This window comes from Alligator mississippiensis, chromosome 8, assembly GCF_030867095.1.
Source record: "Alligator mississippiensis isolate rAllMis1 chromosome 8, rAllMis1, whole genome shotgun sequence".
In the NCBI taxonomy this organism is placed as follows: Eukaryota; Metazoa; Chordata; order Crocodylia; family Alligatoridae; genus Alligator; species Alligator mississippiensis.
Window position 1 is genome coordinate 28951613 of NC_081831.1, and position 12894 is coordinate 28964506.

Sequence of the window (12894 nt, forward strand, 5' to 3'; positions counted from 1 at the left end):
CAGACATCCCAGTCCCTCACCCTCCTCCCTCTCCCTTCTCTGAACCCCTCCCTCTCCTCCCCCCCGCCTCTCCTAGGCATTGAGCCAACAGGGAACATGGTGAAGAAAAAGGCTGAGTTCACAGTGGAGACAATCAGTGCAGGACAGGGAGATGTCCTAGTCTATGTGGATGACCCAGCTGGGCACCGTGAGGAGGTAGGGAGCTGCAGTTTTGGAATGAAGGACATCACAGGGCTATGGGAGGGGGGAGGCGGGTGGGCTGCAGGTCAGGAGTGAGGGGTACTGTGGGTCTATGGGTTTGACCCCTTATCTCTCTTTTTGTTTGTCTGCCCCCCACCCCTTCAGGCTAAAGTCATTGCCAACAACGACAAAAATAGAACCTTCTCAGTCTGGTACATCCCAAAGGTTACAGGCATCCACAAGGTAATGAGGGGGCTGCAGTTTGGGAGAGAGGGGCACTCACAAGGCTGGTGGAGGGGCCTCCAGGGCTCCCTCCTCACCCCTCTGTCCTTTCTCCCTTTCACCCCCCCCCAGGTGACAGTGCTGTTTGCAGGGCAGCACATCGCCAAGAGCCCCTTTGAGGTGGGGGTGGGGAAAGCACCAGGGGACCCCTCCAGAGTAACAGCCCAGGGCCCCGGGCTGGAGCCCCAGGGCAACACAGTCCAGCGACCCACCTGGTTCGACATCTGCACTGCTGGTGAGAAACCCCCTTGCCCAGGGGCTGTGGGTTTTGAGTGAGTGGCACCATGGGGCAGACTGCAGGTCAAGAGTGAGTGGCACCATGGGGTGGTGGCAGAGCTGCGGGTTGGGAGTGAGAGGCACCACTTGGTGGGGGACAGTGCAAGTCAGGAGTGAGGGGCACTGTGAGGTTAAGGAGGGTGTAAGTGAGGGGCATTGTAGGGTGATGGGGGCTGCGGGTTGGGAGGGGCAGGGATGGATATGTGATGTAGAGGGTTCTGGGGCTCTATGACTTCTGACCTCCGGCAGGGGCGGGTGCCGGGGAGGTTGAGGTGCAGTTGCTGGACCCTGCTGGGCGCCAGGTGGAAGTGCAGCTGGAACCTCGTGGTGATGCCACCCAGCACTACAGCTACCGGCCCGTGACTGAGGGGCCTCACAGTGTCCATGTGTCCTTTGCTGGTGCCCCCCTGCCCCGGAGCCCCTTCCCTGTGAACGTTGGCCCAGGTAGGAACCCTCTGGGCTGCTGGTTTGGAGTGAGGGGCACCACTAAGCGGGGCTGTGGGTTGAGAGTGAGAGGCACCAATATATGGTGGGGGGGGGGGTGTGGAGTGGGAGTGAGGGACACCATCAAGGTGCCTGCAGGTTGGGAGTGAGGGGCACTGCAGGGTGATTGGAGGGCTGCAGATCAGGAGTAAGGTGCACCAGGAGGAGGAGGGGGGCTGCAGGTCGGGAGTGAAGGGCACCACAGCATCAAGAGGGGTTGTGTTGGGGGAGAGGGGCACTGCCCTGTGTTGGGGGGGGCCCTGGCTCACCCTTCCCTGCCCCAGGGGTCCCAGCTGCCCCCCCATAATCTCTTTATATTTCTTTCTCTCTTTCTCTCTCTGCTTCCACCTGTCTTGTCTTGTTCTGTCTGTCTTTCCTCAGGCCTGGACTCTCTGCAGGGCATTCCCCACCGGTACTGCTCTGCCCTGGGCAAGCGGGTGGGGTGGGGCTGGGAATGGGGCCTGGATACCTGGGTTCCCTGCACCATGCCAGTCCCTGCTGGGCCCTCGGGGGTGCAGAGCTGCGGGTCTTCCTGGATGCCTGGGTTCTCCTGTTTTGTTTCTCTCTTCCTGCTGGGCTCTGGCTTGCAGGGGGGCTTGGCCTTACTCAGACACCTGGGCCCTCCTTTGCTGCCTGCATGTCTCTGTCCGTGCTGTAGGCCCTGGATGCCTGGGTTCCCTCTCTAGCTGTCCTTTTTTCTCCACCCCCACCCTGTAGCAAGGAACCCAGATGCCCGAGTCTCTTCGCTCAGGGCTAAGCAGGCCTGGATGCCTGGGTCCTATTCTTGGGGCCAGGCAGTCCCGGACACCTGTGTCCACTTCCTTGCCATGGCTGCTCCTGCCATGGAAGTTGGGATTGGAGGGGTGGGGGCGGGGGGGTGGGCATCCCAGATGCCTGGGTCCCTGCCTCACCCCCCCACCCCCCCACAGCCTGCAACCCAGGGGCCTGTCGTGCTGTGGGCCGGGGGCTACAGGCCAAGGGGCTTCGGGTGAAGGAGCCAGCCGAGTTCAAAGTTTTCACCAAGGGCGCTGGCTCTGGAGAGCTCAAGGTCACCGTCAAGGGCCCCAGTGAGTCCAGGGGAGGACTAGGGGGCCTGGTTGGGGTCGGGGGTGTGTGTCTGGGAGGCCATTGGGGTTGGGAACCCTGCCTGGGGCTTGGGGGCTGGGAGGGGATCTGGGGGGCCAGAAGGGTGGGAGGGGGGTCTGTGGGGCAGGGATGCGATTAGAGGGGTGGGGGTCTGTGGAGGCTGGAGAGGGATTGGGGTACAGTGGTGGGGTCAGAGGGTGTGGATGGGCTGTGAAGGGACACACTGACTCCTTCCCCACACAGAGGGGCTGGAGCCGGTGAAGGTGCGGGACATGGGAGATGGGGTCTTTTGCTGCGAGTACGTGCCCCCTATGCCTGGTGCCTACAGCATCACCATTACATGGGGGGGGCAACCTGTGCCCCACAGGTGAGTGCTGCGCCACCACATTCTGCCCTGCCCCACCCTGCTGCATGCTGGGAAGGGGGGCTGGGGGCCAGGGCATGCTGGGAAGGTGTGTGGGGGGGGGGGGGGGAGGGTGTCCTGAGTGGGGCTGGAGCCCCAGGGGGCTCTGGCTAGGGTGGAAATGAGGGGTACCCCATTGGACACTGGGAAATGGGGGCTTGGAAGCCCCAGGGAATGTTGTGATGGGGTGTGAGGCCCCAGGGGATTCTGGGAAGGGGGGCCATGAGGCATTGGGGCACTTCCTGATCCCCTCTACCCCACAGCCCATTTGAGGTGGGGGTGTCGCCAGCCTGCGGCCCTCAGAAGGTGCGGGCCTGGGGTCCTGGGCTGGAGTGGGGAGTTGCCGGGCGCTCGGCTGACTTCGTGGTAGAGGCCATTGGCGACGATGTTGGCACCCTCGGTGAGTGGCGGGGATTGTGGGGTTAATGGGGGAGGGGACGGTGCAGTGTGTACGGAGTAGTGCAGGGCTCAGGATGATCATGTGCTGGGGCCTGACTGAGCACACTTATGTGGCAGGGGAGATGTCATGATCACCACCAGAGTGGAAGGTGCTTTCAGTCCAGGTGGTTTTGCTAAACCTGGAAAGGGAGATCCCTTTCTCCCTGACCTGTACTGGCTTTGTGTAGTTGGAGACTTGTCCACTGCAGGCCCCCCTATGAAAATCTACTATAGCCTCTCAGTGCATTGGCAATGCATCTGGGCGAATGGGAGGCATGTGCCCCTCCTCTTATTTCTGCACCAACAGTGGGGCTTGGGGCTGCAGCCCAGCGGGGCCCAATGTCCGGCAGCAGCAGAGGTTGTGTGAAGTTGTGCCCCTATTTTTAATACTTCTGCGTCACCTGTGGCCTAATGGAGTAATTTGGGCTGCACACTTGATTTTATAGAGATGGGGGATTTTTCCCTGGCTTGCTTCTTTGGCCTTTTGGCTAAGGGCAAGCAAGACTTGGGGACATCTGAATCCCAAGACCATAGGCTGCCTGCCATGGATTTGGGAGTATCTGAAGCCCCAGGCTGAAGAGTCTGGGAGGTAGGATACTTGCTCTCAGTGTGGGGCAGAGTAGCTGTGTGGGTCTCTGGGGGTGGTGTTTAACTGCTGGTGGCCCACAGGCTTCTCAGTGGAGGGGCCATCACAGGCCAAGATAGAGTGTGACGACCGGGGTGATGGGTCATGTGATGTGCGGTACTGGCCGCAGGAGCCAGGCGCCTACGCTGTGCATGTGCTATGCAACAACGAGGACATCCGGCACAGCCCCTTCATGGCTGACATCCGCCCTCAGCCCTCTGACTTCCACCCAGACAAGGTGAGGGCCGGGTGCCTGGAATCTCTGTGATGGGAAAAGGGTCTGTGGGGTGAGAGTGTGGGGGGGTGGGAGTCCAGATGCCTGGGATCTTGGAGGGGAGTGGGGATTGGGAGCAGGGGATACTGGGAGCCCAGATGTCTGGGTTCTGTGGGAGGGCAGGGTGGGCTGTGGGTAAGAGCAGGGGAGGGCTGGGAGCTTGGATGCCTGAGTTCTCTGGGAAGTTAGGAATGGGGGGCTAGAAGCTTGGATGCATGGGTTCTTTGGAAACAGTGGTCGGAACTCTTGGAATACAACTTGTATCCCTGGGTTCTTTGGAGGTGGGCAGAGTAGGGACTGGAGAATTGGAGCAGTTGGGGCTGGGAGCCTGGACCCTTGAGTTTTCTTGGAGGGGAACGGGGGCTGTGGGGGGGAAAGTGTAGTGGGGGCACGACTGGGAGCTCCAAACTGCCCCTATGGTGCGGGGGCACCCTCTGGACTTAGGGGGTCCTCATTCTAACCCCTCCCCCCTGCCTCCTGCCCTGAAGGTGAAGGCCCATGGGCCAGGGCTGGAGAAGACAGGGGTGCCTGTGAACAAGCCAGCAGAGTTCACTGTGGATGCCCGGAGTGGGGGCAAAGCCCCTCTCAAGGTGCAGATGCAGGTGAGTCAGGGGGGCCTGATCTGGGAGGGAGTGAGGGGGCTGGGCTGTGTGTCTTGGGGAGGCAGTGGGGCACTGTGGGGCTGGCAGGGGGTTTGACCCCCCCAACCATTCCCTCCCAGGATGCAGAGGGGTCCTCAGTGGAGGTGTCGGTGAAAGACAATGGCAATGGGATCTACAGTTGCTCCTATGTGCCTAAGAAGCCAGTGAAACACACGGCCATGGTATCCTGGGGTGGCGTAAACATCCCCAGCAGCCCCTTCCGTGTGAGTTGTCTTCACCCGCAATGTACTCAAGTCAGGAGATCCTATCTTCCCCCAAAGTGCCCTGGGGTTGCGGTATTGCCCCCCTTCATTGTCACATGATGCCTTGGGGCTGGGGAGAACTTGTTTTTCCCCGTCCAGTGTCCCACAATGCCTTAAGGCTGTATGGGGTGGGGGGGGCTGTTCCCCAATGTTCTATAATACCACGAGGCCCTGAAAAGTGGGGAGGAAAATCTGCCCTCTCAGTATCCCCCCTGTCATTGGGCTTAAGGAGTCCCCAGGTGTGTCACAGTACCCTGGGGCTGAGGGATGCCATGGTGTTGCTCCTGGCAACCAGCTGGGGCCTATCACCCTGTTCCAGGCCTGAACCCCCCACCCCTGTACTGTAGTGCCCTAGGGCTGTGAGGGGGAGTGCCCCATCTTGACCATGGCAACCAGATTCAGGCCTGTTTTTCCCCCACCACCATTTCTACCAAGCCTGGGTTTCATCCCAGCTCTGGTTAGACAAGTGGGGAGCGGGTATCTGGGATCCCAGACTCCTGGGTTTCCTGCTCACTATGCCTCCTGCTTGCAGGTGAATGTGGGGGCTGGGAGCCATCCCCACAAGGTCAAAGTCTATGGACCTGGTGTGGCCAAGACCGGTCTAAAAGCCAATGAGCCCACATACTTCACTGTGGACTGTGCTGAGGCTGGGCAGGGTGAGCGGTGGTTGGCAGGTGGGGCGGGGCGGAAGTCTGGACACCTGGGTTCTCTCAGGCAGGAGGGGCTGAGAGCTCCCAGGAGGGGCTGGGGCTGGGTTTGAGAGAATCCCAGGACGTGTAGGGTGGGGGCTCTGGGAGGGTGGGCAGAGCAAGGGGCCCTGGGGGAGATGGAGAGGCCACATCTGTAGGGTTCTGACCAGTCCATCTGTCTACATCCCTCACCCCCTGCAGGTGATGTGAGTATCGGGATCAAGTGTGCACCAGGCGTGGTGGGCCCAGCTGAGGCGGACGTCGACTTTGACATCATTCGCAACCCCAATGACACATTCACAGTCAAGTACACACCCCGTGGCCCCGGCACCTACACCATCATGGTCCTCTTTGCTGACCAGGTGCCCCCCTTCATGCACCGTGATCCATGATGTCCTTGGGCAGCACCTCCCAGGAGGCCTTGGGGGTGGCAGGGGTGTCCCATGATGTTCGGGGGGGGGGGGAGTATCCCATGATGCCCTGAGGGCAGCACCTCCCATGATGCTTTGGGGTGGCAGGGTGTTTACTATGATGCTTTGAAGGTGGTGGGAGTGTCCGACAATACCTTGGAGTAGAGTTTCCCAGGATGTTTTGGGGTTGGCAGGAGCATCCCATGATGCTTTGGGAGAGCAGGAGTGTCCATGAGGCCCTGAGGCCATCAATTCCCATGATGGTTTGGAGGTGGTGGGAGTGTCCTATGAAGTTTTGGATATGACAGGGGTGTCAAGTCTTGGGGCTTGACAGAGGCTGGTGTCCATGATGCCTTGGAGTGGGTAGGTTTGGGTGGGTCAGGGTGGTGCTGGGGGGCTGGTGCTGGCTCTGGGGGTCCCTCCCTGTAAGGAAGATGTGGGGCTGAGTGTCGAGAGCCACAGGCTGCTTCTGGGGGTCCCCTCACATCCTCCTCCCCCCCCACCTCAGGCAACTCCCACCAGCCCCATCCGCATCAAGGTGGACGCATCCCATGATGCCAGTAAGGTCAAGGCTGAGGGGCCGGGGCTGAGCCGCACCGGTGAGTGGGAGGGGCTGGGTACAATTGTTGGATGGCAGCAGACATGGAGGGTTGGTTTGTGGGTGGAAAGATCAAGGTTAAGAGCCATTTTGTGGGGGTTGGGTGCAATTGGGGGACAGGGGAGATGTAGCAGGCTCTACTTTGGGTGGTGAGGGGCAGGCCATCCTGGGAGGGGAGGGGGCAGGCCAGGCCAGGCTGACCCTACCCCCCACACTTCCAGGTGTGGAGCTGGGCAAGCCAACGCACTTCACGGTGAATGCCAAGGCGGGGGCCGGGCCCCCCTGGATGTGCAGGTGACAGGGCCAGGCAAGGGTGAGGCTGCCAAGGACTTGGAGGTTGTTGACAACCATGATGGGACTCACACAGTCAAGTACACACCGGTGCAGCAGGTGAGTGGGGCGGGAGCTCCTCCCAGTATGCTCTGTGGTAACTGGGGCCTAGCATATATCCCAGCATATTCTGGGGTTGGCAGGCATCTATTCCTAGCATGCTGTGGGCTAAGCAGGCCCTTAACATATATCCCAGCATGCTCTAGGGTGGCGGGAGTCTCTTTCCAGCATGGTTTGGGGGTAACCAGGGCTGCTATGTCCCAGCAGCCCCTGGGGTTGGCAGGACTCTTCCCAGCATGCTTTGCAGGGTGCCTGGGGTGCACAGGGCACTTGCCAGGGCGGCAGGGCAGATCCGGGTGGGCCTGGAAATCTGGGTTTCCAGCTCCTCTCTGCCCCCCACACTGCACAGGGTAACCTGGGGGTGAGCGTGACCTACGGTGGCGACCACATCTCCAAGAGTCCCTTCTCTGTGGCTGTTGCCCCCACCCTCGACCTTGGCAAAATCAAGATCTCAGGCCTGGAAGACAGTACGTGCCCTGGGGTGGGCAGATTTGGAGTGGGGGGACACTGGGGGGATGTGGGGGCTCCCAAGGGCATTGGCGGGGCTGTGGGTGCCCCCCAGGGACAAATAGGGGGGCTCAGGGGCACCTACGGCTGGGGGAGTCTGTGGCCCTGCTCTGGAGGGGGCAGTGGGTCTGTCCCCATCCCCCTTCCTTCCTCCCCGCGCCCCAACTGACCCCATGTCTTCCGGCAGAGATGGAGGTAGGCAAGGAGCAGGAGTTCATGGTGAAGGCGAAGGGTGCTGGAGGCCAGGGCAAGGTTGGAGCCAAGGTTGCAGGCCCCGGGGGCAAGGTTGTGCCCTGTCGTGTGGAGCCTGGGCTGGGTACCGAGAGCTCAGTAGTGCGCTTCACCCCCCGCGATGAAGGCCCACACGAGCTGGAGGTCACCTATGATGGCACCCCTGTGCCTGGCAGCCCCTTCCCTGTTGAGGCTCTGCCCCCCACCAACCCTGCCAAGGTAAGGCCCCCCCCATTTCTGTTTTTCTTTTCTCATTTCTTGTTCCTTCAGGGCTGGCAGGACTGGGGCCCCCTCCTCTTCCTCAGAGCTGGTGGGGTTAGTGGGAGTGTTCCAACTATCTCTGGGCCCCCTCAACCCATCTCTCCACCCCAGAGCAGGCAAGGGGGCTATGGTCGGGGCTGAGGCTGTGGTGGAGGGGGTCAGGTTTACTCTGGCTCTGGGATCCCCCTCACCCACACCTCTCCACCCCAGGGCTAGCAGGGGGGCTACACCTGGGGCTGATGGGGGGTGGGGGGGAGGTTCAGGCTGTCTTCTAGCTTCCCTTCACCTCATTTCTCCATGCCAGGGCTGACGGGGGGGTGTGTACAGGCTGGGTCTGGGGTGTCTGTTTTCCCCCCTCACTCTCATCTGTGCACCCCAGGACTGGCAGGGAGCTACGGCTGAGGCTGTTAGGGGGGTTCAGGCTGACTCTGGTGCCCCCTTATCCCCTCTGTCTCCCCACCAGGTACGTGCCTTCGGTTCAGGCTTGGCAGCTGGTGTGGCAGGCCACCCAGCACCCTTCACCATAGACACAACGGGTGCAGGCCCTGGGGCACTGGGGCTGACAGTGGAGGGCCCTGGCGAGGCAGCACTGGAGTGCCAGGACCATGGCGACGGCACTTGCGCTGTGACCTATGTGCCAGCTGCACCTGGTGACTACGCTGTCAACATCCTCTTTGCTGGCACCCATGTGCCTGGCTCCCCCTTTCATGCTGCCATAGCCCCCGAGGCCCCCACCACAGCCCCTGCTGAGGCTGAAGCCCCCCCCACTGCTGGCTTTGATGCCTCCAAGGTGACATGCTCAGGACCTGGGCTGCGGCGGGCAGTGGCAGGGCAGCCAGGCCATTTCCGCGTGGACTGTTCACGGGCTGGCACAGCTGAGCTTACCATTGAGATAGAGTCGGCTGGCGGTGCCCGGGCCGAGGTGCGGGTGGATGACGCAGGTGATGGCACCTACACCATTGCCTATGCTCCGCTGAGGCCTGGCACCTACACCGTCACAATTAAATATGGTGGTCAGCCTGTGCCCAGCTTCCCCTGCACCCTGTTGGTGGAGCCGGAGCCGGGCCATAGTCCTGTCGTCTACGGGCCTGGCATCGAGGGCACTGGTACGTGGCTGGGGCTTAGAGGGAGCGTGGGGTACCAAAGGTGGGGGAGCAGGGGGTGGAGAAGCAGGAACTGGGAGGCAGGTGCCCATGACCCCCAACCCCTAACCTATATTCCCTAACTACACCCCATTTCAGGTGTATTCCGTGAGGCAACAACAGAGTTCACAGTGGATGCGAGGGGCCTGCGCTCAACTGGTGGTTCACACGTGCAGACACGTGTGTCCAACCCCTCAGGCAGCCTCACCGAGGCTTTTGTCCATGATCAGGGCAATGGCACCTACCGTGTAGAATATACACCTTATGAGGAGGGTGAGTGTGCAGAGGCACTTTTGTGTGTGGGCATGTGAGAGGCAGGTACTGGGGGCATGTGTGTGCAGACGGAGCCCTGGGGCATTGTGGGGAACCCCTACCCCTGCTGCATTGTGTGAGAGATGGCAGGGAAGGGGAGGGGAAGCAATGCCCTGATACATTGTGGGAAAGGAGGTGGGGGCTGCCTTGATGAATTGTGGGAAAAGGGGACAGGGTACCTGGGGGAAGGAGGTATCTGCTGCAGTGCATTGTGGGAAGTCACAGTGCTGGGGAGCTATGCCCAGTGTGTTGTGGGAAGAATGAAGCTTGCAGTGGCGGGGAGGGGGGGGAAGGGGAGAGGAGGGAGTCAGGGAGCCCTGGCCCATCCCATGCCGTGCTCATCCCCTCCAGGGCTGCACTCAGTGGAGGTGTCATATGAGGGGAGCCCGGTACCCAACAGCCCCTTCCAGGTGCCTGTGACTGAGGGCTGCGATCCAGCACGTGTGCGTGTGCATGGCCCTGGCCTGCAGAGTGGCACCACCAACCAGCCCAACAAGTTCACTGTTGAAACAAGGTGAGACCCAGGTTGGAATGTGGAGGCCCCATACCATTTTTAAGAGCAGCAGGTTCAGGCTTTCAACAACCTGTGGTAGCTCCAAGCACTCCCGCTCTAGCTGGGCACAATCAGGTCCATGCCATCTGTGTTATACTGGCCCGTTCAGTGGATCCCTAAATTATTGATGAAAGCAGCTGGTTCAGGCTCTTGGCAAACTCTGGCAGCTCCACTCACTTCCCACCCCAGAGCTGGGTGCAATCAGTCCCACAGCAGCTGTGTTACACTGGGCAATCTGGGACTATTGGCGGGTCCTGGGGGAAGCCCCAAAACCATGGCTGAAAGTAGCAAGTTCAGGATCTTGGCAAACTCTGGAAGCTCTGAGCATTGCCAGCCCCTGCCCCCCTGCTCCTCAAGCCCTGCACATTGGGCAAACAGTGGGAGGTGTCTGACGTGTCTTCTCTCTCTGCTTTGCAGGGGAGCGGGCACGGGAGGCTTGGGGCTGGCAGTGGAGGGGCCATCAGAGGCCAAGATGTCCTGTACCGACAACAAAGATGGCAGCTGCTCTGTGGAGTACGTGCCTTATGAGCCTGGAACCTACAGCCTCAATGTCACATATGGTGGCTGCCAGGTCCCCGGTGAGTCGGGTGTAAAGCCCCCAGGGAGCTGTGGGTAGGGAGGGACTGGCAGGGGTGTTTGGCAGGGTGCCAGTTTCCAGGGAGGTTTGGGGGGGGGGTGATGTGGAGGGTGTCAGGCCCCCAGGGAGCTCTAAAAGGAGGTGATGGGGGTTGCCAAGCCCCCAGGGAACTCCTGTGGGGGGCTGCGGGAATGTCGGGCCTCCAGTGAGCTCTGGAGGGTTGTGGTGCGGTGTCACGGATCCAGTGAAGCTGAGGGGGTGGGGGGAGGAGGGGAAAGTCCTCATGAGTCCCGGTGGGGCGGGGTTGTCAGGGCAACCCCAGCCCCTGGGGGCATTTTCTGTGGTCCCAGTGGGTGTCTAACCCCTGTCCCTGTGTCGTTTTCCCTCCACCCCGGTGCAGGGAGCCCATTCCAGGTGCCAGTGCGGGCAGGGGCAGGAGGGACTGTGGATGCCTCCAAGGTGGGGGTGTCGGGGCTTGGGTTGAGCCCCGGTGCTGTCCGTGCCAACGTGCCCCAGAGCTTCACTGTGGACACGCGCCAGGCTGGCAGTGCCCCCCTTGCCGTCACTGTGCAGGGGCCTAAAGGTGGGTGCTGTGGAGGGGCAGAGTTGGGGGGAAGGGTGTTTGGGAGGAGCTGTGGGGGTTGTACAGCAACTGGCAGGGGGGCTGGGGAGTTTGGGGGGCTGTGGGAGGCCTAGGGGTTATGGTGCCAGGCGGGGGGCCTCTGGATTTGGAAGCTTGCGGGGAACAGAGTCTGTGGGGCGGCTGGGGCAGGTATATAGTCCGAGGGGATCTGGGGAGGTACAGAACTTGGCAGGGGTGCTGGGGGTCGGTATGAAGGAAGGGGTACAGAGCCTGATGAAAGGGCTGGGAGGGTACAGAGCCAGGCTGGAGGGTTTGGGGCAGCTGTGGGGGGCACTGAGGGTGGGGGCTTCAGAGCCCAGGAGGCCAGTGAAGGAGGATGGGAGCCCAGTTGAGGGCACTGACCTGCCTCCCCATGCCCCCAGGTGTGGTGGAGCCTGTGCAGGTAGCAGAAGAGGCGGATGGAACACAGCGTGTGAGTTATATTCCCTCACGTGAGGGACCCTACAGCATCTCCGTGCGCTATGGTGACCAGGATGTGCCCCGCAGGTGCCTAGGGGTTCTGGGGGGTGTCTCAGAGAGGGATGGGGGGGTTGGGGCCAGGCCACAGAGCATGAGGGTAGGGGTGCCTCTGTGCCCCCCGTCCACTGACCTCTCCTTGCCCCCCTGCAGCCCATTCAAGGTCAAGGTGCTGCCAACCCATGATGCCAGCAAGGTGCGAGCCAGTGGTCCTGGGCTCAACACAACAGGGGTTCCAGCCAGCTTGCCTGTGGCATTTACAATTGACGCCAAGGATGCCGGTGAAGGGCTGCTTGCTGTGCAGATTACGGTGCGGGGCTGGGGGAGCCAGGCAGGGGAGTGAGTGATTGTGAGGGCTGTGGCATTCTGGGGAACCTGGAGGGGCCAGGTATTGTATTTGGGAGGTTGTGGGCAGGGTCATATAGGGGCTGTGAGGAGCAGAAAGTTGGGTTGGGGAGGATTATGAGGGGTCTGAGGTCTGTTGGGGACAGGGCATTGGATCTGGGGGGTCATGGGGAGGTTGCGGGAGGTCTATGGGGCTTGTAGGGGCCAGGTATGGGATATGGGGGAGGGCCAGAGAGGCACAGACCTGGATTTAAGGGGTCTTGGGGGGGTCTGTGGGGGACAGTGTGTTGGATGAGGCGATTGAGGGGGGCTGGGGTGTAGGGTATTGGATTGGGGAGGCAGGGGTGGGTATGTGGGGGCCAGGGCAGCCTGGACAGGGTCAGGGTTGCAGAAGGGGTCCAGGCTGTGCAAGTGATGGGGCTAAAGGTCACAGGGACCCTGCTGCCCGTCCCCAGGATCCTGAGGGGAAGCCAAAGAAGGCATCAATCCGGGACAATGGAGATGGGACCTACACAGTGTCATACGTGCCCGACACGGCTGGGCGCTACACCATCCTTATCACCTATGGCGGCGACCAGATCCCCTACTCACCCTACCGCATCCGTGCCCTGCCCACTGGCGATGCCAGCAAATGCACTGTCACTGGTGAGCTTGCACACACCATCCACATGCCTAGGACACACTGCCCCATGCTCACTAGGAGGGCTCATGGATGCTGGAGCAGGGGCACAGACAGCGGCCAGATACAGGGCAGAGGGGTATAATGGAGTGGAGGGAGGGGTGCGGGTCACGTGTGTGCCACGTGTGTCTCACCTGTTGACCTTCTCTG

General features: G+C 61.3%; 1 protein-coding gene across 1 annotated transcript in view; it reads left to right on the plus strand.

Annotated features, from left to right (window-relative positions):
* The window catches only part of FLNA (filamin A), a 30664-nt gene that overhangs the window by 5862 nt on the left and 11908 nt on the right, over positions 1-12894 (plus strand). Inside the window, 25 exon segments of the mRNA XM_019491275.2 lie at positions 77-195; positions 346-423; positions 535-697; positions 988-1182; positions 2151-2288; positions 2551-2674; positions 2974-3110; positions 3818-4011; positions 4536-4649; positions 4769-4912; positions 5484-5607; positions 5842-6002; positions 6559-6649; positions 6870-6914; positions 6917-7038; positions 7388-7505; positions 7733-7995; positions 8501-9143; positions 9279-9452; positions 9843-10005; positions 10462-10622; positions 11022-11204; positions 11627-11750; positions 11874-12030; positions 12521-12710. Coding sequence (XP_019346820.2) covers positions 77-195; positions 346-423; positions 535-697; positions 988-1182; positions 2151-2288; positions 2551-2674; positions 2974-3110; positions 3818-4011; positions 4536-4649; positions 4769-4912; positions 5484-5607; positions 5842-6002; positions 6559-6649; positions 6870-6914; positions 6917-7038; positions 7388-7505; positions 7733-7995; positions 8501-9143; positions 9279-9452; positions 9843-10005; positions 10462-10622; positions 11022-11204; positions 11627-11750; positions 11874-12030; positions 12521-12710 — 4125 coding nt within the window.